This window comes from Phocoena sinus, chromosome 3 (assembly GCF_008692025.1).
Source record: "Phocoena sinus isolate mPhoSin1 chromosome 3, mPhoSin1.pri, whole genome shotgun sequence".
Lineage (NCBI taxonomy): Eukaryota > Metazoa > Chordata > Mammalia > Artiodactyla > Phocoenidae > Phocoena > Phocoena sinus.
Window position 1 is genome coordinate 48009370 of NC_045765.1, and position 24957 is coordinate 48034326.

A 24957-nucleotide genomic window follows, 5' to 3' on the forward strand; every position below is an offset into this window, starting at 1 on the left:
GTAGATGCTTTTCGCAATGTCCACCTAACTTGAGGATTTACTTTATCAGATAGAAAAACAAGAGGCAGAAAATCACCGGCTCCAACAGGAACTGCAGGATGCCAGAGACCAGAATGAGCTGCTGGAGTTTCGAAATCTAGAGCTAGAAGTAAGGAAATGATGATAATGATAATAAAAATATTAACATGCACTGAACCCGTTCTTTGTGTGAGGTACTAGCTTAAGCATTTCAGATACATACTCTCGTTGGACCTCACGACCACAACCCAGATTTGATAGATGAGGCAACTGAGGTTAAATAACTTGCCCAAGTCCTGTGACTAGTACGTGGTGAAGCACTGATGCAACTCAGAATTGTCTGTTCAGATACTGTACTTTACAACACTGTTGCCTTTATGAACAAGGCTAATGAATAATTTTTAAATAATTTGAATAATGTATTTCAAACTTTATCAATATTTCATTGCTTTTAAATAATCATTTCCATCCTTCATTGAATTCTGACTCAGGAAAATATTACTTCAAGAATTATATTTTAAAATGTACTATATACACAAATATTTTATTGGTAGACCCTTGAATCTGTAAGTAAACTTTTTATTCTGTAATGCATTATGCAAAAGGCTAAGAAGCAAGGTAATTTGTTTTAGGAAATAATTTGTTTAACTTGACCAAGTTTCAGTCTTTGTTTTTAAGTAAAACATATCAATCAAATCAGATTTTGATTGTATCATGCATAATCCGGCGTAGGGTCTGGTTGAATGTGCATGATATGTAAAGGATAAGAAAATTTCCCATTTGATTTCTTTGTTATTTCGCCAATAGTTTCTTCTTGAGGTTATTTTACATTAGGTTTGGATAAAGTTAGTAGTTGGTATGCTTCAGTGAAGAAGAGTTAAGTCGTCTTTGGTAGCCCACAAATCTTACTAATAAAGCTTGAGTGGATTGAATATGCAAAAGACCATGAGCTGCCATAAAACTTCATGGTCAGAAGAACATTCTTTGTGATACCTGAAAGCTCTAAATATTCATGTAGTTTAAAATGGAACTCCACTTCCCACATTTCCTTGATCCAAAAATGTGCAAAACTGGCTGCGGAGTGGCTGGGCCCACGAGCCATGGCCGCTGGGCCTGCGCGTCTGGAGCCTGTGCTCCGCGGTGGGAGAGGACACAGCAGTGAGAGGCCCGCATATCGCAAAAAAAAAAGAAAAAAATTTGCAAAACTGGATGACACCATGTTAAATTCTTCTCCCACATCTCTTAGTTGACTTATCAGTTCTTTTCCATTAAATTCAAGCATGAAGATCTTGAGTTCGATTTTTTTTTTTGCCAAATGGCACATTGATAAGCTGCTGAAATAGCATAGAGGCCACAGACAACTGGTTTAGTGATTAATCAGTTGTTGCTTTTTTTTTTTTTAATTCCCACATATTCTTCACTGTATTTCAAGGAAAGAGAGAGACGATCCCCTCCATTTAATCTGCAAATTCACCCATTCTCAGATGGTGTGAGTGCTCTACAGATCTACTGTATGAAAGAAGGTGTCAAGGTAGGCAGATGTTTCCCTGTGTATGTTGTAGACAGTAGAAAAACTGGGAATTGGAAAAGGGGAGGTTGTTTGTGACTGTTTTGTCTTTCGGTCACTGGTTGTCATTTTGATGCAAACTATGTAGGAACTGAAAATAGTCACATCTATGGGAAAATCGACAGAACATACACAAAATAAATGTGTGACAGATGTATGAATGGTAACAGCAAAAAAAAACAAAAACAAAAAACTAGGAAGCCATGATTATTTAGAACAGTAACATAAAGATTGATACAGAATCAAAATATTAAGATAATTACCCTTGATTATCTGGAAGAAATATTAAATAAATTCAATATTTTAAGAAACATATCTCAAGGATGCCAGATAAAAAGGTATTTGTTGAGTCCCTTTGTTGTGCTGTTCTAACTGCTATGGAATTCATCATCTTGGAATTTCAGTATTAAAAGAAAGCTTGAAATCATCTTGCCCACCATCTTTTTTGATATGGGTGTGTTTTAGGGAGGATTTCACTTTTGGAAGGCCTTGGGGATTATAACATGTTGCTCACTTAGACAAAATATAATTTCATCTTTAGTGATATTGGAATACATTTTAAATATTAAGGTCGAGTGGAGGTGGCTCCATCTCCTGGAAAATATATTGTCCTTCAATGTAACAGAATCACATAGTGACTGACTATTCCAGTGGTAAGGCTAGGAAGCCTCCCGCTGTTTCTGGTCTCTCCTTACCTTCTGCATGGCCCTTCCTGTTCCCACTCTGAGCTGCCAAATATACCTGCTTTAGTTGCTTTCTCTCTACCTCTGAGATTGAGCTAGACTTCTGTATTTCTGGCAGTAGGGATCTGCTAAACTGTTAACTGAACCTGAGTAAAAGGAGAAAGTGGTACTAATGTGGGGGAAATTAGGTCGAAAATTGTGCTTCTTTGACTTCTGTTTTAAACCACTCTCATGTTGTTTAAACTTCTGGCCTTCCTGGGCTGCCTGAAAATTTGTAAACCAAAGCAATTTTTTGATTCAACTCTAATTCAATGAGAAGCACTTTACTTTGTCTTTTCCTTAGATGTTTTGTTTTTAGATAAATCACAAACAACCTAATCAATGCATGTAGTTTATATACAAGGGAACTCTTTTAAATGGAGTTCAGCTGCTTCAAATTGACTCAGGGACTATAATAAAAATTAGCTGTTTTCCATAGGATGGAACTAATGCTAAACACCTAAAAAATAGAACTGCTCTGTAGTTTTCTATGTGGCAGTCAAAATCTCAACCAGGTCAGAATTCCATTAATTAGAATGAAATTGGTTGGTTATTTAAATTTCTTTCCTGTTACTTTTCTTAATACTTGAAATCTACCACAGTTGAAACAATTTTAAACAATTATAAGAAAAAAAGTTATTGAGCAAATCCTGAGTCCTTAGTACATCCTAGACACTTTCATGTACAATCTCTTTATCCTCAAATCAGCCTATGAAGAAAGTATTTATTTTGCAGTTGGCGAAATTGAAAATGCACTGTTAAGTAGTTTTCCCAGGTTCGCACAGCTTATAGGAAGCAAAGTGGAAATGTAAAACCAGCTGTGCCTGATGGAAAACAAACCAAGGAAGAGCAGGTCTCAAAATGTCCTCTCTAACTCAAGGTTCAGGCAGGCACTGATAGAATGGTAAGCCACGACTTGAATGAATCTCCTTGATTTTGCAGGATGTGAACATCCCTGATCTCATAAAGCAGCTTGATATCTTGGGTGATAACGGGGTAAGTCATGAATTGATTAAGTACAGTAAAGATATGCATTTGCCTAAAGAGAAGCAAGAAATACTTGCCAATGCATTACGTGTAAAACAGTAGCAAGTGAAGGGAACTATACTCAGTATTTTGTAATAACCTATAAGGGAAAAGAATCTGAAAATGTAGCTATACACATATATATACATGTATATATGTAGTTATACATATATATGTGTATAACTAAAGCACTGTGCTGTACACCTGAAACTAACACAACATTGCAAATCAACTATACTTCAATTAAATAAATAAATAGAAAAAAACAAAAAAATAATAACAAGTGAGACAGCAGGTTCACTTAAGCATGCGGCTTCTGGAAAAGAATCAGCAGTCTATCAGACCACTCAGCTGAGGGATTGTAAGGATCTCTGGAAGGTAGTGGCAGAAGTGGGAACTGGTAAGGTGCTTTTCATGCGCAGGTTTCAGGTTTGAATGCCAATGGAGTGTGCCCTGATTAAAGCTAATTACCTTCTGACTGTTGCTGGGAGGCATGGGGGTGAAATTAACCAGTCATGCAGTTGCAAATGCTGCTAAACAGTAGGGTTGGTGGCAGCCCCATAAAAATGCACTAGGAAACTATAATCTCTTTTCTTTCTAAAAACACCTTCCAGACAGGGTCAAGGCATATTAATTCAGTGGGAGGACCATTCATTGAGATACTAGATGAATGATGTATGTAGGTTGAAGTAGTCACACTATTTTTTTCCCTTGAAAAATTACCAAAGGAGAGAAGAAAATCGATTAAATCACATCAAACTGCTATGAAGGGATTACTCTTTATTTCATTTCTTTAATATCTTTATCGGAGTACAATTGCTTTATAATGGTGTGTTAGTTTCTGCTGTATAACAAAGTGACTCAGCTATACATATACATATGTCCCCATATCTCCTCCCTCTTGCGTCTCCCTGCCACCCTCCCTATCCCACCTCTCTAGGTGGTCACAAAGCACTGAGCTGATCTCCCTGTGCTGTGTGGCTGCTTCCCACTATCTTTATTTCATTTTGCTTTCTGCTTTTCTTATGACTATTCATGCAGTATGCTTACAGTGAAACAAAACCAAGTCAGCACTAGAGATATAAAACCATCACATTTAATGTACTTTTTACAGGTTTTGAATGAACTCTTTGTTAGGAATTATTACTAAATAGAATAGGCCGTTTGTGAATGTTCTATGCATGCGTATGTGGCAGGCAAGTTAGGCAGTATCTTCTGATAGTATAAATGTCAAAAAGTGTTTTCAGCTTATTTTCTTTCTCCCCACCCCCTCAACCCCCGCCACAGAATTTAAGAAATGAAGAGCAAGTGGCTATAATTCAGGCCAGCACTGTGCTGTCCCTGGCAGAAAAGGTAATAAATCATACTAACATTCAAATCATCTCAGTGTCTGGCTTAACACTTGGGGTTGAAGGACAATCTCTTTGCACATGATTTTGCATTATTGAATACCTAATAAATATTTTATTCTTCAGGGTGATATAACCCAGATAGAATGAGAACACACAAAAGAAGAGTCTACACACTGATTTAGGGTGGGTGGATAATTCTTGCTTTGAAGTCTCTTAAAAATATAATTCTGTAAAAATGCAAAACCTGGATTACATTACTTAAGCCATCCTTACCAAGCTGGGAAACCAATAAAGAAGGGTTTTGTTAAGTGGTAAATTGGAGCATGGCTCTTTCTGTGGGCTTTTCCTTGGGTGTGTACCTACCAGTTATTCCAACTGATTCTGTAACTTGGTGGTGGCTCCCTGCACCTTCATTTAGAAAGCCCAACCTGGGGACTGTCAGAAGAGCAACACTGCGCGTTCTCTCACCCCCTTGTGTCTAAACCTGGTAAATGCAAGACAGAGAAAAAAGGAAAGAGCCAAGTGAAGAAACCTGGTAACTGGCTGTATTCAGGGCACCTTGAGAATCAGCACATAGTTGACAGTCATGTGTACATGGCTGGATAAAGTAAGAACTTATGTACTATAAGTTCCTTGAGATGCTTTCTTAATTTCTAAATGCATAAAAAAGCATGTTGTCAATTAAATGAAACCATGAGCAAGCATTCACCTTGCTCCAGTCTGAAATGAGGGAATTCTACTGGTCAAATGACCCAGTTAAGTACTCAAACAAAACAATGACATTTAAAACAATGGCAGAGGGAGAGGGAAGAATTGCTATGAAATAAAAAGTTACTTAAGAAATATTGAAATGATCCTTTTTTGCATCCTGATTCAAGCAAACCAAGTGTGAAACCAGGGACATTTTGCTGACAACTGGGGAAATTTTAATATGGACCAGGTATCAAATGACAAAAGGAATTAATATTAATTTTGCAAAGTGTGGAAATGGCCTTGTGGTTATGTTATTTCTTAAAAGACCTTAAGTGTTAGGGACACATACTGAAGTATTTCATGTGAAATATCTGGGATTTGCTCTTTTAAAAACTTCCACCCTTCACAATTTAATAACAGACCTTATCACTTTCCCTTTCCTCTTGTGATCAAATTAATAGCACCACATTGTCCCTAACATAGGTCTGGAATCCAGAATTTGGCAAGAGGGCCCCCTTGGAACTGGCCCTTACCTATTTCTCCAGCACCCCACTTCCTTCCTTGGTCACCAACCAAGGTCCAGCCATGCACAAATCCTTTTGGGGCTCCAGTCTCCTCTCTCCTCTCTTCTCTCTCCTCTCGCTCTCTGTCTCTCTATCACTCTATCTCTGTCTCTGTCTCTATCTACCTCTACATATTTTCATCCCTTGGTCCTTTACACTGTTCCTTTTGTCTAGATTTTCTCTTCTTCCCTTTCTACCTTTGTCTGGCTAAATCTTAATCATTAGACCCTCCCATACATGGGGAAGCCTTCCTATTCACCCAAGCCCAGTTAGGTCTTCTCACTCTGTGTTCCCACAGTGACCTGTGCTTCTGCTACCATGGCTTTTAGCAACTGTAATACAACCACACTTTTTTTTTTTTTTCTGTAGTTCACTAGACTCTACGCTCCACGAGAGCAACTCTGGAATCTGTTTTTCACTCTTTGTTTTCCTAGTTTTTCACACCAGAGCATCTCATCCAGTTGGAGTCATGAAGGGCTATGATTCTTTATTGCAAGCTTTCCCTCAAGCTTCCTACTAAAAGCAGAAAGTACCCTGTAGCACGTAGGAACTGTTCTAGTAAAGCTTTGACATATTGGTTCGTGCCTCCACTTACCTCCTTTGCAAAACAGGTGTGAGGGGTTCAGATTAAACAATCAAGGGGTGATGCCTATGCGCTTAGCACTGTGATTGAAAGTGAGGAATCAGCTGAATAAGACACAAGCTTGTCCTTAAAATGCTCATGGTCTGTGCAATTGCCTTTTGTGCAAATCTTTGCAATTCATAAGCTAAAGTCACCGCCTCCCCCCATGTTTGGGATTCACAGATAAACATTTCTACCTCCAAGTAATTGTAAATATCATCTTGAACTTCCTGAGACCACACATTTGAATTATCTCTCTACCATCTGAGACTGTGACCTTTAGCCGGAGGTTGAGCCTAGACAAATCTCCAACAAGGAAATCCTATTGTGACTTCGTATTAAAAATAATAAGAGCAGTGACCTTATGTGAGGACATGTTACAGGCCAGGGACTATGCTAAATACTGTCTGTGCATTGTCTCATTGCTCCCTACAACCACCGTACATTCATCCACTATTTTCATTTTATCTGGGAGAAAACTGTGGCCTGGGCTATTCATTCCTCATCCTGCATCATCCACGTAGTCAGAGTCGGGAGCCAACATACAAATCTATAGCTAAAGCCCATGACCGGACTACTTCACTTCGCGGTTCTCTTAAAAACATAGTGTGGGATTTCCCTGGTAGCACGGTGGTTAAGACTCCGCATTCCCAATGCAGGGGGCCAGGATTCGATCCCTGGTCAGGGAACTAGATCCCACATGCATGCCACAACTAAGGAGCCCACGAGCCACAAGTAAGAAGCCCACCTGCTGCAACTAAGACCCAGCGCAACAAAATAAGTAAATATTAAAAAAAAAAAAAAACATGGTACACAAGAGAATTTGTTTCTCAATGGTAAATGGGCAGCAAGCAAGAGGAAGCATTTTAATAAACCTTGATGATACACAATTGCAATATGAGGGTGTTTACAAGAAACCCATGACTTTGGACTGAAATTTGTTTCATGAGGGAAGCCATATGTATGTACAAGAGCTGAGAGATTAGCACCTCTCCAGTCTCCACGGCCTTTTTTCTTTCCCCATGTTCCTTACAGCCAAGGGGCTGTTGGATATGGTGGCCCCTTGTGAATACCAAGGCTTTAGTATATAGAAAAATGCTCAGTACACCACATAATTTATCACAAACAAACTAAGAAGAAATAGTTGGTAGTGAGGCAAATTTCTAACAGTGTGGAAGTACAAAAATGAATGTTAACCAAAAACAAGAATGTATTGGTTACCTAGTATGTGCAGTACACTGTCAGTAGGACCTTAGGTTAATTATATCCTTTAATCTTCACATTATTATTAATCCCATTTCACAGATAAGAAAGTTGAGGCTTAGAGAAACCAGGTAACATTTCAAGGCCACATAGCCATGAAAAGCTAGGATTGGGATTAGACCCAAGGTAGTTGGCCTCTAGGACCCACACACTTAATTATTTGCCCAATTGCCTCCCTGAGGGATAAGCTTATGGTTAACTTGATGGAGACCCATTATAACAATTTATTCTCTGAAACCATGTATGTGGTAGGCTCACACTATATTATTCAAAGTCTAAATTCATTCAGGATATTGATCTGTGCTAATATCAACACCATCTAACAATGATATAAGTGTTAGGAAAGATAAGTTCTTTCTGTGTGATTTAAAATTTGTCTCCACTCAACAAAAATGATTCCTCAACATTTAGCTGTAATCAGTGTCATATACTGAAAAAGATGCCATTTCTCCAGTCTCACCTGGCCTTCTTTCTTTCATCATGCTCCCTCCAATCATGGAGAATTAGACATACCTTCTGCTTGGAACTTGCCCCTCACCTTTGCTTAGTCATCTCTGACTCATTCCTTACACCCAGTGCAATTGTCATTTCCAAGAAAGCCTCCCATGGCGTCCTCCAATGAGGGCAAAACATGTGTTGGTCTTATTCACCATCACAGCCCTAGTACCCAGCACATTGCCTCACACATAGTAGATATCAATGAAGGCTTTCGTTGAATGAAGAATGAATGAATGAGTGGAAATTTATAAACTTGTTTCTGAGCTAAGAGTTAAAATGTACCAAGTTTTCACTCCAATTCTTAGTCTGCTTCCTGAGATACAAGGGGAAGAGACTAAGCAGCTCAGGAGGCACCACCACTTACACCATGTCAAGCAATCATGTCAAACACTTGTGTCTGGTTTACCCCTTAGTGGATCCAGCAAATTGAAGGAGCAGAGGCTGCCCTGCATCAGAAAATGATGGAATTGGAAAGTGACATGGTGAGTAAAAATGAGATGTCAGAAAACAAAAGAAAAATTGACAAGACAAATGGAAAACAACTGTTTTCTAACAGTTTTATCTGACACGGATGGAAGTTTGTAGCCTTGCCATTATTTTGTGTATAGACTGTGAAACAGAATGCCCAGAAGTACCCCACAATTTCAAGCTATAGCCTCCAGAAATATCATGTTGTAATTTTGCAGTATTTCCAGAACTAATGTTGAAGAAAATCCAGTTAGGTGTTTTCTTTCTTAGGCTAAATAATTTTTCCACCAAATTGACAGAAATGATGGGTATAACTTTGGTATTAAAAATCCCCAAGCCACCTCACTCCCATTAAGATGGCTACTATCAAAAAAAACCCAACAAAAATCAGAAAATAACAAGTGATGATGAAGATGTGGAGAAACTGGAACCCTGTGCAGTGTTGGTGGGAATGTAAAATGGTGCAGCTGCTATGGAAAACCATATGGTTAGTGGTTGCTCAAAAAATTCAAAATAGAATTTCCATATGATACAGCAACACCACTTCTGGGAGTACACCCAAAATAACTGAAAGCGGGCTCTTGAAGAGAGATTTGTACACCTGTGTTCAAAGCAGCATTATTCTCTATAGCTTAAACATGGAAGCAACCCAAGTGTCTGTCAATGGATAAGCAAAATGTGGTATATCCATCTATGGAATATTATTCAGTCTCTAAAGAGTAAGGACATTATGACACATGCTATGACATGGATGAACTTTGAGGACATTATGCTAAATGAAATAAGCTAGTCACGAAAAGACAAATACTGTGTGATTCTACTAATATAGGGACCTACAGTAGTCATATTCATAGAAACAAAAAGCAAAATGCTGGTTCTCAGGAGCTAAGAGGAGGAAATGGGGAGTTACTGTTTAATAGGTACAGTTTCAGTTTTGCAAGATGAAAAGAGTTCTGGAGATTGGTCTCATAACACTGAATATACTTAACACTACTGAAGATAAGAAAGTTTCTGTGAAACTCGTTTCTGTGAAACTTTCTTATCTGTGAATATACTTAACACTACTTAAAAGTGGTTACGATTATAAATTTTACGTTGTGTGTAGTTTGCCACTATTAGCTTTTTTTTTTTAAATCCCCAGGCCTGGGAATTGGTCATTTTTAACTTACAGCAATACATAGACTTTTATAACAGTACGGTCATTACTGTTATCATTATTACTAAAAGTCAGGTAGTGATTCCTATCAGGTTAGGGAATCCTATCGTAAGAACAACAAGTTGAATTTACATAGCATGTGACAGCTTACAAATCATTAGCTCATATTTTACACGGGACTTACATTTTACCAACAGGTTGGGCTGTAAAGTCAAAACATATAACAAGAACTGTTTATATTCAAAATACCCTTGAACTCTTTAAATGCACAAACATTAATTAAGCAATCAGCTTGTTACACTGTTCTAGGCACTGGAGCTCAGAGGTAATTAGGAAAGTCACTAGCAAAATCACATGCAGACATATCCTCTCTCAAAAGTTGATGCAATCAAGTTTACCTTCAGTGTTGGACGAGGCCCTTGTTCCTTGTTAAGCATACAGAGAAAGAATGGACTTGTGCTTGGAGCTATGTTCTATACAAAGATACATTTTTTAATGCCAATGGCAAGATGCTCACAATATGAGAGCCACACAAAAACTGAGGACAAGCAAGGGAACATCAGATTTACATTTCCCAGCTCACTCTGGCTTTGCAGCAAGAGCAGACACTCACTCATTAAGTGGCACTGTGGGTGGAATTGCCTCCACCCTCTTTTATTTTTTTCTTTCTTTTAAAAGTAAAATTTAGTTTAAATTGTGGTAAAAAACATACAGCATGCAATTTGCCATCCTAAATTACTTATTTATTTATTTAGGACACACCAGAGTCCAAGTTCCCTGACCAGGGATCAAACCCATGCCCCCTGCAGTGAGAGCACAGAGTCCTAACCACTGGACCACCAGGGAAGTCCCCCATGACTCTTCTTAAAGCAGATGCCCACCCCCAACCCCCTGCCTCCACCACCCCTTCATAAGTCTTAGTGAGACGGGCAGATGGATAAATTGGTCAGTTAGTTGGTATGTGGATGGAGCAATATGTGTGGTTAACTTTGTGCCCACTCTCTAAATTATCTTTGTGTTTGCTAATGATATACAGATGAGTTTGAATAAATTTTTATTATACAACTTTGCTCTATTTTATTTCATAACATTCTTAAAAAATATACTATCCCAGTATATTTACACAGATATATTTATTAGCATCTATAGCATTTATCTTGTCAGAAGTCTACCCTTAGGGACTTACCTGGTGGTCCAGTGGTTAAGACTCCGTGCTTCCACAGCAGGGGACATGTGTTCGATCCCTGGTCGGGGAACTAAGATCCCACATGTCGTGCAGTGAGGCCAAAAAACAAACCAACAAACAAACAAACAAGAATCTATCCTTAATGACATACTCTTAAATTGGTATAAAAAATCCTTTAAGACATTCCATGTGGATTGTTTGTTATATATTTTTTCTTCTTTCCATTGATTTGTACATTCCCTGTGTGAAACTATAAAAGTTGAACTATTTCCCTAAAAGACAAATTCTGTGACCCTACAAATACTAGTGATTTGTCTTACAGTGGAATTAGAGAAAACGCTAATCAATACAATTTATATATCACTTTCTCATTAACTAAGCTGACTCTATCTATTAATGTCGCCCTTTTTTCTAGGAACAATTCTGCAAAATCAAAGGCTATCTGGAAGAAGAACTAGACTACAGGAAACAAGCTCTCGACCAAGCATATATGGTAGGTACAACAAGCATTGGAGACACTCCGAGTGTTTACGATTACATGCTCTGGAGTAAAGCATCCTGTGTAATTTGTCATGTCATGTATTTGAATAGACCACAACGTGCAGCTCATTTATTCAGAGGTTTCCAGTTCTCATTCTAGAACAAATATACCTCTGGTTCTTTGCTGTTACAATACTCTTATAATAGTTAATAAATATTTCATTATACTTGATTTTTTAAAAAATTGAATTGTGTTGTTAAATAATATTTAAATGAACAACAGATTGGATGGCAATGTAGATTAAAGAGAAATTTTATTAAATCAAATTTGATTGTTGGGGAGCCTAATCTAGGGATAGAATAATGATGTGTTTAATGTGATACATATTTTTAATTCATTTATTTCTGACAACAACCCTAAGAGGTATAGGGAATATTATTATTTATATATTACATATGAGAAAATGAAGGCTTAGAGAGAGACAGAACTTGGCCCAGCTTGGTACACAAGTAGGTAGTGTTTAGATCTGACTCCAGACATTGTGGCCTTAACTACCGTCATCCAGCCACAGTAGGAATATATGGGTATGTATAAAATGGATAACTAATAAGAACCTGCTGTATAAAAAAATAAATAAAATTTTAAAATTAAAAAAAAAAAGAATATATGGGGAAATGGGCTGTGCCTTTTTCTCTCCTCCAGAAGATTGTGCTGACGGAGGAGCTCATTTGATCCACTCCCCTGAACCAAATTCATAAAGCATCATTCCTAATATTGGACTACAGCTTGCACTTCTTCTCTCCATGTGGACACCACCCTGCCCCCCACCATAATACACTGTAATGACTCAAGAGAAAGAGGAACATTTTGAGGAGTTGCTAGTAGAGGTTTTTATAATGCTTTCCTGGAAGCAGCCTGAGTCACTTTTGGGAAAAGAGTGAAGCACTTAGCCCCTGCTTATATCAAAGATGAATTAGTACTCCCCACCCAAGATGAATAAGAGATTCTGAGCACTGACTGATGGGGAAAGGAGAGGATGAGTATTGGCCGCTGATTAGAGAATAAAGAAGGAGGTAATTTTTCCCTCCCTTCCTATCCTTTTAGCCTTGCCTTCTCTACCTACACACGGTAAGATTAAACTGCATGTGTGTGTGTTCCAGGACTGAAGACTCATTCAGATAATTATTAATATATTTAACTTTTAAGAGATGAGACCTGCTTAGTCCAGGACAGGAGCTTGGAGAACATCCCTCACCAGGGCATGTCCTTTCACCTATGTCAGAGTCACAGGGGATAAGATGATAGATTTTGGTAACTGTATCTGAAGCATGTGAAAGAAAAGAAAACTGGGATATAAGAAGCAGTAGACTCTTCATCTAAAAAAGAAAAGCCTCAAGGAAGCATTTTATAGCTAGAGCAACTATAAATCTCAGAGTATTAAAAAACAGACCAACTCCAAAGACTCTAGGCTATATTTCTCAATTGTTATTTTTATAAGAAAAAAATGGAGACTATAAAGCCATCTTCAGAGGTGTGTCATGTGGAAGAGAGGAGGCATTGTGTGTGTGAAATACCTCCAATTTCAAGTATTTTACTCCAACTTGGACCACTTTTCAATGCTTATTTATAAAAATATGGCCACACGATAGATGTCTTTAAATATCTGTCAAATGAAAGAGAGAACAAACTTATTTTCAGCCACATTTGAGAATAGAAGGATATACAGTTATTATAACAAAGTAAGGGCTTGCTAAAAATGAAAAGTATGTGACATAGACAGGATCCCAAGAAAAAGAACAAACTCTCCATCATCGGAGTAGTTCACATATTGGCTAGATGATCCTTAAGGCATCTTATAAAGGGGATCATCAAAAGGATATTTAAGCTGGAGAAGCTTTTTTTTTTTTTTTTAATTATTTATTTTTGGCTAAGTTGGGTCTTCATTGCTGCACGCGGTCTTTCTCTAGTTGTGGCCAGTGGGGGGCTACTCTTCGTTGCGGTGCGCAGGCTTCTTTTTCTTATATATAAATTTATTTATTTTATTTACTTATTTTTGGCTGTGTTGGATCTACATTGCTGCGTGCGGGCTTTCTCTAGTTGTGGCGAGCGGGGGCTATTCTTCGTTGCGGTGTGCGGGCTTCTCATTGCGGTGGCTTCTCTTGTTGTGGAGCACAGGCTCTAGGCAATCAGGCTTCAGTAGTTGTGGCACACGGGCTCAGTAGTTGTGGCTCGTGGGCTCTAGAGCACAGGCTCAGTAGATGTGGTGCATGGGCTTAGTTGCTCTGTGGCATGTGGGACCTTCCCGGACCAGGGCTCGAACCCATGTCCCCTGCACTGGCAGGCAGATTCTTAGCCACTGCACCACCAGGGAAGTCCCAGTGTGTGGGCTTCTCATGGCAGTGGCTTCTCCTGTTGCGGAGCACAGGCTCTGGGAGTGCGGGCTTCAGTAGTTGTGGTGCACGGGGTCATTAGTTGTGGTGTGCAGGCTCCAGAGCGCAGGCTCAGTAGCTGTGGTGCACGGGCTTAGTTGCTCTTCGGCATGTGGGATCTTCCCAGACCAGGGATTGAACCCTTGTCTCCTGCACTGACAGACAGATTCTTAACCACTGCACCATCAGGATAGTCCCTAAGCTGGATAAGCTTTGAAATTTATTTTGTTGCTAGGATCCTGTGAGACTAAAATAATACATCCCTCCACATGTACACACACGTGTACATTCACACACCACACGTAAGATGCTAAATTCCAAGGTTTTCTAATTCTATTTGCCAGAGAATCCAGGAACTAGAAGCGACTTTGTACAATGCTCTGCAGCAAGAAACTGTTATCAAGTTTGGTGAATTATTAACTGAAAAACAGCAAGAGGAGCTGAGGACAGCAGTGGAAAAGTTACGGCGGCAGATGCTGAGGAAGAGCAGAGAGTACGACTGTCAGATTCTACAGGAGAGAATGGAGCTCTTACAGCAAGCCCATCAGGTGAGGATGTAGTCACTACCTGGGTGGTACTAAGAAAATGGGACCAAGTACTCAGTACATAGTGTTGGGTATGAGTATGGAGAAGCCTGGGAGCTAGAAGCTATTTTCAAAGAGTAAAATAAATAGCTATTGTTTTCCACCTACACTCAGAAACAGGACCATGGTTTTATAATGAACTAATCTGAAGAGAATTGGCAATTCAGAAGCACTGTGTCATGCTACTGTTTTTGCGACTACTTTGTCCTGAAACACCTCTTGAATCTCATGGAGCCTGATTATGTCCCTTATGCTGGGAAGGGACTCTCTGGGACTCAGTCCAGGACACAGATAATGCTTCCCCGCTGTTACTCATCCCAGTCCATAACCTAGCCTGATCAAATAATCCGAAGAGGGTAAAAGGGAACAAGGACCTTTCTCTTTATTCCCAGAATAAACAGCAACAGCAACAGCAACAAAGCATGGAAGCTGCTTCTTACTTACTGGCATGTGCTATAGGTCAGGAACTAAACTAAGGGCTGTACTTCCATTGTTTCATTTATTCTTGGCAATAGCCCACTACTGTAAGTATTCTTATTATCCCAGCTTAAGAGATCATGATACTGAAGAAAAGAGTGCTTAGGTGATTGGCCCAAGATGACAGATAGTAAGCAACAGAGCCAGAATTACAGATCGGCCTGACTCCAAGGCCAGTGCACATAAACATTGCACTATGCTGTCTTCTACAGCTTGAATCATCTATAATTTATATGATTTATCTAGACCGGCAAGGCTCAAAATAAACACCCAATATTAACTTATAGCCAAAATTCTTAATTCCAACTATTTGTTCATGTCACAGATTGCCAGGCAAAGACTAGGGTCCTGGTCAAAAGCAGATTCTGAAATAATTCCAGAATTGAAAGTTCCAGGCTAGGGTATTTGGTACTCATAAGCTGAAATAAGCAACTGGTACGAAATCCAGATGGGCTCTACGGGAGGTAAGAATCATGTGGTCATTAGAGATCAAGGTGAGTAGAAAAGGAACAGGGGTTATTTTTGGTGGATCTTTACAGGCTAACAAATTACCCAAGTTAACAGGGAACTCTGAAGACATTTTGTCCCAGAGATGATAAACACATACATGTTTGTTTCACTGGTTCTTGAGATTCCATCATAAAGGTTTGGATTTTGACTCTGAAGAGAGTTTTAAAGCTTTCAATAATAGACTGTGCGGTATCATTGCATTAATGCAGGCATTCTTTCCTTCTATAAGGGAATGAACATGTCCTCTGCATAAATTTCTCAGGCTGCAATAGCATTTAATTAATTTCAGCAAAGAAGGAGGTGTGTCCTAGAACCGCAGAAGTGTTTATTTTTAAGATGGACAAATAGTTATCTAAATTTTTTTATGATTAAAGCCTTGTCAGTGCTTTTGTGTCTCTTCAGTCAGCTAAGGTACTTCACTCCCAAAAGAGATGGTTCTGTTTGTTTTGTTTTAAGTTACCCAGTCTGAACTGTTAAGTACATTATATTTCTAAGCCTCAGAGAGTTTCATCGACATTTTCTGTCTCCCAACCAGATGTTCATTAGAATATGCCTTTCCAGTTATTCCTTACTTTCCTTTCAATCAGTAGCTTTGATTTGAGAGAATTATTCCAGAAAGCATTGGCCAGGATTTGTCATATATAAGTTTATAATGCAGTCTAAATTCTAGAGCATATCACTAACCACTTATTAGACATTTCTGTTTGAATGTTTTAGAGTGAACTCAAATGAAACATACCTAAACACACATTCTTATCCTTACTTCGCCCTTCTCTCCCCATCTGCCTGTCTTGGTTAGTAGAACTACCACATGTCAAAGCACTCAAGCTGAAAACCCTGGGGTCTTCCTTCTCCTTCTCCCCTTTTCTGATGTCATATTCTTCCTCAAAAGTCTCCATGATCCCAATTTCCAGTTGAGTCTAATCATGCTATCTCCAGGTCCTTCAGTAGCTGGCTACTCCTCCCCTAAAACCCAGATTTGAGACAATCTTCATAGCTTACCTTCCTCTCATGCAGAACTCTTCCCGTACCCCTTAGGCCATGATTTCCCACCTCCAAGCCTTTGTTTTCCTGACTGCTCGCCCCAAAATGTCGTTCAGAGTCCGCTGCACTTTTCCAAATCTTCTCACTTTTCAGTTTAGATCCAGCTCTTCAGAATGCTCTCCCTGATGAACACAATGAACTACATACTACTGAAAAAATCGACATTCCATACCCTTTTCATACACTCATTCAGAACCATTTATTGAGGGCCTGCTTGTGCTGGGTGCTGGGAGTGTGATGGTGGAGAAAGACATAAAGGTCACAGTTCTCATGTATCCTACCAATGAAGAGGGAAATAGCGACAGCGGAAATGAGCAATAGCCAGGGCAATTTCAGAGAGTGGCAATAAGTGCTCTGAAGATGTGTGTGTGTGTGTGTGTGTGTGTGTGTGTGTGTGAGAGAGAGAGAGAGGGAGGGAGGGAGGGCGGGAGAGAGAGAGAATGAGAGTGAGTTTGGGAGTAGGATTAGCCACTCTAAACTGGCTGATCAGAGCAGGCCTCTCTGAAAATGTCGAAACCCCAAGAAATCAGCCACACAAAGATTTTGGCGAGGTGTCCCAGAAGTTAGGGTCAGCAGGGGCTAAGTGTCTATCATGGGAATGTTTGGAATATTTAAGGAGCAGAGAGAAGGCCAGTATGGCAGGGGCACATGGAGCCAAGGGAAGGTGGTTATGAGATGAATCTGGAGAGGTGAGACAGGCCAAGGTCATGCTGGGCCTTGAAGGAGTTTGGGTTTTATTCTGAGAGCAACTTGGCTAACTGTCCCTCTCCCTCTTCCTCGCCCCCTTAAAACTCAAGGACTGCCGTGATCATTTCACATTCTAAGAGTTCACACTGGCTGCTATAGGTGGATGTAGGATGCACAAGATTAGAAGCAGGAAGAGCCGGCAGTAACCTCTCACACAGTCATGATGGGGGACTTGGTGTGCTTAGTAGCAATAGAGACAAAAAGTCGTAGAGAAGGGATCTATTTTGGACTCCATAGAGTTTACTGTGAGACTGGATGGCAGGCTGGCAAGCAGATGGGACGGAAAAAGACATAAAGCCCGCAGCACACAGTGTAGCTTACCTAACTCATTGAATAAGTATGTATACGCAGCTTCTTTGTACTAAACACTGTACTGGGTGTTAGAGGTTGGCGATGAAGTTGTGCATAGTTTCGCCATTGTTTACTTTTCTGCTTAGTCTGTTTTTCCCTGTGTTTTACATTTTTTCTCCCCATCTGGATGTGATAGTTCTTTGAGATCAGGAACTAATTGATGCCTTGCCTGTATTCTCCATCACATCCAGCACAGTCCTGAACATGTGAGAAGGTGCCCAACAAGCACAGGCTTGGTGGCTGCATAGATGCCATAGTAATCTCATGATTGTATTGGTGTAGTGCTTGCCTCTAATCCAGCAGACATATGAAGGAAGTTCTTGCACCCTCAAGGTAGAAATAGCTAGCAAATTTATTCTTTCACTGTGTAGCTTTGGAGCATAAGCCGCACTATGGAAATACAAGCACACACATCACACGCATTTATCATTCACTGACGCACACATCAGCATTCATTGTCACGTAATTTCACGGTCCTTCTGACAAAACACACCCTCCTCTCCTGCACAAACCTCACCCTCTTTCCTTTAAAGCAGGATTTCCCAGTCTCTGCACTACTGACATTTTGGGCCTGATGATTCTTTATGGGGGTGGGGTGGGGGGTGGAGACTGATCTGTGTACTGCAGGATGTTTAGCAGCATCTTTGGCCTCTACCCCTTAGGTGCTAGTTGCACCCCTTCCCCCAGTTGTGACCAGTGATCACATGTGATTCAAAACTGTCCAGAAATTAGGTAGTGGTGATGGTTGCACAACTTTGTGAATATACTAAAACCACTGAATATTACACTTTAAAATAAATTAACTAACTTTTTAAATGTCCAGACATTGCCAGATGTCATCTGGGGTGCAAAATCACCCCCAGTTGAGAACCATTTAGAGAGAGGAAGATATGATTTCCAAGTTCAACTGTTCTTTGTTCTAGCTTCCCTTTTGTCTCCCCACATTACATTGTAAAACCTCTCCTTCTATATTATCACGTTGTTTAGCTTCCATTGTTTTCTTCTTAGACTCCAGTTCTCCATTTTCTAATTATTCCCAAAAGAGGCATTAAATTACAAGCTTGCCCTGTGTAACCCTGTACCATGAACATACAAGGCCTTTAGATTGCCAGAAGGAAATTTGAAGACTCTTTTCACTTATAAATTAGTCTATGTAATACCAATTTCAAATCTGTGCTATTTAAATTACTGGAATTTTGTTATAGTTTACAGGTAATTTCAAAGACAGTTCTGGAACTTTTTTGTCTTCAGGATTACTTGTGTTATTCTTGTTATGTTTGGGGTTTTTTTCCCCTAGTTTATCAGCTCCTTCTTTTGAATTTTTTTGAAGTGGAATCGCTACCTTGTTTTGTGAAAATTGGTCATTCCTGTTTCGTGAGGAAATTCCACCCTGAAACAGATTTGATATAAGGTTGGAAAAAAAAAAAGGTAGAACAGAAACAGATGGGCTAGTTGCATTTGTGTGAGCCAGTTTTAGCCATTTTTTAATGAGGTAATAAGCAACCAAAAACCTTAATCAAATGGTTTACAACAAAATTTGTTTCTTGCTCTCTAGTTCTGGGACATACAGCTGTCTCTACAAGGATGTGGCTTTCCCACATCTCACTCCCACTCACGTTCCACTGGCCAAAACAGGTCTCCTGACCAAGCCCAAGGACAGTGGGGTGAGAATCATGCCTCTCTCACAGGGAAGGGGTCTTCAGGGATAGATTGACCCAGAAGAGAAAGGGATGGCAAATATTTTTAAAATATAATCAATGACAATGATTTTCACTGTGAGTACGGGTAATTTTTGAAACATGCAATAACCCACTGGGTATAGGAAAACGTATATGTGGCATTTCCAGATGTTATGTTTTTATAGAAAGTTCTGTGTTTTAGGTTGGTGAATGATCTTCTTGTTTAACTTAACAGACTGAAAAGCTTCTTTTTCCCATCCCTTTTTCTTTCAGAGAATTCGTGACTTAGAAGATAAAACAGACATCCAGAAGAGACAGATAAAGGACTTAGAAGAAAAGGTACATGTGAAGTTCAATATGTATTTCAATCTTTATTTTTTAGATCAGACAATAATATTGTTTTCACTCACCGTGTTTTCTTTCTTCTCAGCTATTGTGTATCTTGTGTAGGCAGGTATAGTTACAGTAAACGTAAACTCTGCCTGTAGTCAGGCACCAGGATTCTAGCAAAGCTTCTGCCTTCAGTTACATTTTTGCCTTTTGTGTTGGTTCCTGTCCTTTTCTATCAGTGTTTTCTTTCCTCAGTTTTCCCTTTCCCATCTTCACTTCTTTGCCAAAAGTTTCTTCTGAGTTTTGTTACTCTACGTTCCTCTTCCTTTTTAAAATCTTTTTAGTCCCTTTTTTAAAAAGTCTTTCCCATTATTCATAAAAAGCCCTTTCCTCCTTGTGCTGCAATTTCACCTCAACAATACATTCAGAAATTTAGATTGACACATGAAAACTATGCCCTCATGTCACTTCCCCAGTGGTCTGAGAGAGGAACTGCTTCTTCCAAGTCAGCCAACACTTTTGGCAGGGGTGGAGGTGAGGTAAAGAGGGCATTTGGAATTGTGTGTGTTCTGGGAGAAGGGAGAGGGCTAGCGCAGGGATGCTCCTTAGCTGCAGTGAGTTCAACAGTCTTGCATAACAAAGAATTATCCTGCCTACGATGCCAGGGGCGCCCTGCCAAGGAACACAGCAGGGATGGCAAGAGGTGTTCTATGGAGTTCCAGTCTCATTGACTGGAAGTAGCAGCCTGAATCCCTGTGTTGCGAAAAAGAATGGTTGTTTTGCAGTATCTCATGGGCACCCAAGAAGCAAATAGCAAACCACCTGCCATTTCTGAGATAGTGATTAGAATTTGGTTCATCCCAAATGGCTTTTAGAGTTGCCCTTACGTGAGCTCAAAGGCCACTGGTAGGGTCCAGTAGCCAAACAATCAGCCACCTAGATTCTTATGTAGTCTCGGTCTTCATGTACTTATTTGAGCTTGGGTAAGTGACTTTACCCACTGTGTCTAAGCCATATCTATTCAATAGGGATGGTAACACTCACCCTCACCTCCTCTCATGGGTTCCATGAGGAAAAAAATGAGGTCACTTACATGAAAATTAGGAAACATTAAAGAAGTATAAGTCAAATTAAAGTATATTTTTTAAAATTTCCAAATGTAAAGTTACATATCTTATACAAAATTTTAAATTTGAATTTTCCTCTTTTCCAAACTGTGCTATTTAGTTCTTCAGGGTAAGAGTGTAGTAAACGAAAAGCTGCATCTAATTTCCCAGTGTTTGGCAGAGAGACCCATAGAAAGCAGGGGTTGTCCACAGTTTCCCTGGCTGTCAAAGGACACACCTGCTATCTTCCATTTTCCACGTATTTAAATGGCTACCCTTGGTCCTAGTCAGTCTCTTTGCTAATCCGTAAACAGTCCTGGGGTGGCTCAAGGAGGAAGCTGCCAGCTCTTCCCCAGAAACTTCATTCAGTTCAGTCCCCACTTAACTGAGGAAAAACAAACAAAGGAATTTTCTAACATCTAGTCAGGTCACCACCCTAGCCAAATTAAGTGTGAACTTTTCATTTTACAGGTCTGAACTTCCTAAATATTTATGATGATAGGTTAATGTACTTAACAGAAAATGAGGATTATTTAGCTAACAAAGCAGCATATTCCATATGTAGTACTAAACTAAGCCGCTTCAAAAACAATCCAGTTGGTTTTTGATTAGAGGTTAGAATGACAGATGAGGTTTATAAAGTACCTTCTATTCACTTGATCTCAATTCTGCTCATCCACAAGCATAGTAAAAAGGCTAAAGATCACTTATGTCAGGGATAGTCTTCATCCTTTCCCCTGGAGTACTTGAACACCTTCTCAGGGTACATACAGTATTCCTTCTTTGTTCCTAATTCCCATGCACACAATGAGTATAAATCAGGTGATAAAAACAAACATAGCAAAATTGCTTCCCACGTGCCGCTCTTCACCATTCAAGGCACTTCCACATTCATCATCTCATTTGATGATGAATTATCATCATTCATTATAATTATTATTATAATAAATAATAATTATTATAATTAATTATAATTATCCTGAGAAACATACCACAGATATTATGTTCCCCTTTTATACAGATAATAAAACAAAGGCTCAGAGACATTAAACAACTTTCCCCAAATCATATAACCAGTCTATGGCAAATCAAGACCAGAGGTCAGGTATCTGACCCTAAGTGCCACAGCCTGCCTACCACATAGCATGGAATTTAGACTCTCATTGTAAGTCAAGTGATGGGCGTCCCCTCATGCCCAGAGAGGTAGCTCTGACACCTGACCTTCTCATGGGAATAGTGGAAGCCTTCCATTCCTCTCCTCCATCCACTCCTGTTCCATGTGCCATCCTATTACTATCCATCTTCAAGGAATGGAAAAAAAAAAAGGACAGAGTTTCTGCTTTTCATAGTACTAGACCAGTCACTAATACATGGCTCTTCACACCATGTCTATAACTTGTTCATGCAATTTTGCCACAGGGAAGCAAGAGCCTTATAAGTATGGCATTAAAGGAAATATGCAAATAATATGCCCCATATGAGACTGCCATACAGGACCCTATTCAAAAATGTCATGACCAACAGAAGGCTCCTGAAGTGTGATAACAAGGCAAAAGACTTCATGACTCTGTAAATCACAGAGGAAATCAGTATTCGAAAAAACTGATCTGACCTATGACATTTTATAATTAGTATACAGTTGGTTTTCTACCAGTGCTACACAAGCATGTTTTCCAACCAAGTATCTGCTTCTCTGGTGAAGGTTCTTGGTGAAGAGAGAAACATCGGGCTCCATTTAACTTCTATGAGTCCAATAAGGAGAAATCTATCTCAAAAGCATGACAGTCTGGAGCGGCAGCATCCATTCACTGTGTGTAGTTACCTCTGATGAATAAGCATAGTTCATACCAGTAGGAGGACCACATATCCTCACTCAACCAGGACAGACCCAGGTTATACCTGTTGCCCTGATGTAATTACTAATACAATTCCATTTCCCTCTGAGGAGTGCCCCACTGTGGATAAGTGATCATATGTTTACCCTACAGATTAATACCTTAGTCCTAAAACCTAACACGTTAACCAAATAATGATAGCATTGAGTGATTGTGTACACTTTGATCATTTTTAATTTTTTAAATTACCCTCTCACACATTAAAAATAGAGACAATAACATGTAATAGAGCAGGACTTGGAAGGTCTAACCTCTAGGCTTCACTATACCATCAGATTATAGGCAATTAGACTATTGATTAACTGCTCTGTGCTTATTTTTCTTACTTATAAAATTAGGAGCTTAGTCCGATGACCTGTTAAGACCCTCTCAGAGTTCTAAAATGTATCAGTCGATGTTAGTTGAACACCAGTTATTCATTGCATTGCTTTACCAGTGGATAAATAAAAGGTATGGTTTTTTTAAATAAAAGGTGTTTGGTGTATATATGAGAAATGGTCAGATTTGAGCAAAGTGGAAAAGCTGAGGTTTTGTACGACCTGAATGGCAGTACAGAAATTCAGATTTACATAATCTTCTTCTTTTTCTTCTGCAGTTTCTGTTTCTATTCTTGTTCTTCTCTCTTGCCTTTATTCTATGGCCTTGATGTCAAGGTGCCTCTTACAGGTAAGATTCCATTTAATTCTCAAAATGTGCTTCTAAGAGGTATTTGATAAGAAGGATGCTGCATATAGTTACTATGCCCATATTTTTTTAAAAAAAATACACTGGGTATTTAAATGCCATAAAATGAGAAATAGATCCAGTCCATTTGGGTGATTATTAAAGAAATGAAGCAACCATGAAGCATGACGGAAATCAAGAATTTTTTTCTAGCTAACTGTCTTGCTTTGGGAAGTCATCATGTCTGTGGATCTGTGACTTCTCATTGTAGCCCCTCATTACACTGAAAGAGTCGTTTCTGTATCTGCAAAGTAAAAAAATATGAGTATGTTTTTAGTCTCTCTTCCAGGTTGAAAATTCTGCTTCTGTAAATCTAACAAGTTAAAAATGACTGATTTTTTTAACCCCTTTCTCCAGTCCCTCTTCATCAGGACTCAGGAAAAAAGACTGTTTAGGGAGATTGGATCTTGTTTTAAAATAAGATAGTTTTCAATGTCAATTTAGAAAAAAATGAAGACTCACTATTATTATATTATCAAGTCAATTTCTTATGAATACAAGTATAAATCATCTTAGACAGTGATTCCCAATGCTATTAAAAATACAGATTCCAAATCCTTACCTCCGATTTAATGAAGCAGATTACTAGACGTGGGGATGAGACAGAGGGTGAGAGAGGTGGAGAGTAAAGATTGATCTATATTTTTAACAAGCATACCAGGTGATTCTGATGTCTACCCAGGTACAGAAACCACAAACCTTAACACCATTATTTAAAAATAAACAAGGGCTAGCTGCTATTCTAAATCTGTTTACCATGGCGTGTGTCCACTTTGGTTATCCTATTAAGTTATATTATGCAGGGATCTTTCCTGGACCTCACATTACTTAACGTTTTCTATAACAAGTTGAAAAATGGAAGAGAGACACTTTCTCTCTCTGTGGGTATCAACTCTGTTACCTGGATGTGAAACAGAAAAGCAAAAGTACTTTAACATGACCTGATACAAGGAAGGAGTGAAGCAGATATCCCCAGAAAGTTGTATCCTCATATACCCAACTCCCTGGCTTTATTCCTTCCTCCAAAAGATTTTCTTTTCAGACTGAAAATTATCCTCTGTCTGACAAGAAGGGTAGTAACCTTGCAGCACATAAAGAAGAGGACTTCGTTTCTTAAACTGAATGAGAATATCTAAAGAGAAATAGGTGAGATTCTCTAGAAAAGGATCAAAATGGCCAGAGCGTGAGAAAACAAACAGCCCTCCCATACCCCAAATAACAGTCAATCAATCAATCAATCAATGAGGCAAATAAAGTTCATTGAGACCCAAGTACTACATGGTGGTGTAGGGAAGAAACATCAAACTTCATAAATACATAAATACTAGCTAGAAAATGAGTAGGCTTGAACATTAATATCAATAATGACTAACAATTACATGCTAGGTGCTGTTCTAAGCAATAGATACATTAATCCTCACAAAACCCCCTAAAAAGTAGGTGTTGCTTTTACTTCTTATTTTAAAG

The 24957-nt window shown here is 39.1% G+C and overlaps 1 protein-coding gene across 2 annotated transcripts in view; it reads left to right on the forward strand.

The window, feature by feature from the left end:
* Window positions 1–24957, forward strand: part of JAKMIP2 (janus kinase and microtubule interacting protein 2) — a 170921-nt gene that overhangs the window by 136689 nt on the left and 9275 nt on the right. The window contains exons 13-21 of one of the 2 annotated variants that reach the window (XM_032627088.1): window positions 50–148; window positions 1451–1549; window positions 3250–3303; window positions 4621–4686; window positions 8738–8806; window positions 11550–11627; window positions 14389–14592; window positions 19710–19775; window positions 23363–23433. In XM_032627088.1, the coding sequence (XP_032482979.1) occupies window positions 50–148; window positions 1451–1549; window positions 3250–3303; window positions 4621–4686; window positions 8738–8806; window positions 11550–11627; window positions 14389–14592; window positions 19710–19775; window positions 23363–23413 (786 nt within the window). In that variant the 3' untranslated portion in view covers window positions 23414–23433. The remainder of the gene's footprint in view (window positions 1–49; window positions 149–1450; window positions 1550–3249; window positions 3304–4620; window positions 4687–8737; window positions 8807–11549; window positions 11628–14388; window positions 14593–19709; window positions 19776–23362; window positions 23434–24957) is intronic. The other variant, XM_032627089.1, reaches the window with a different exon arrangement.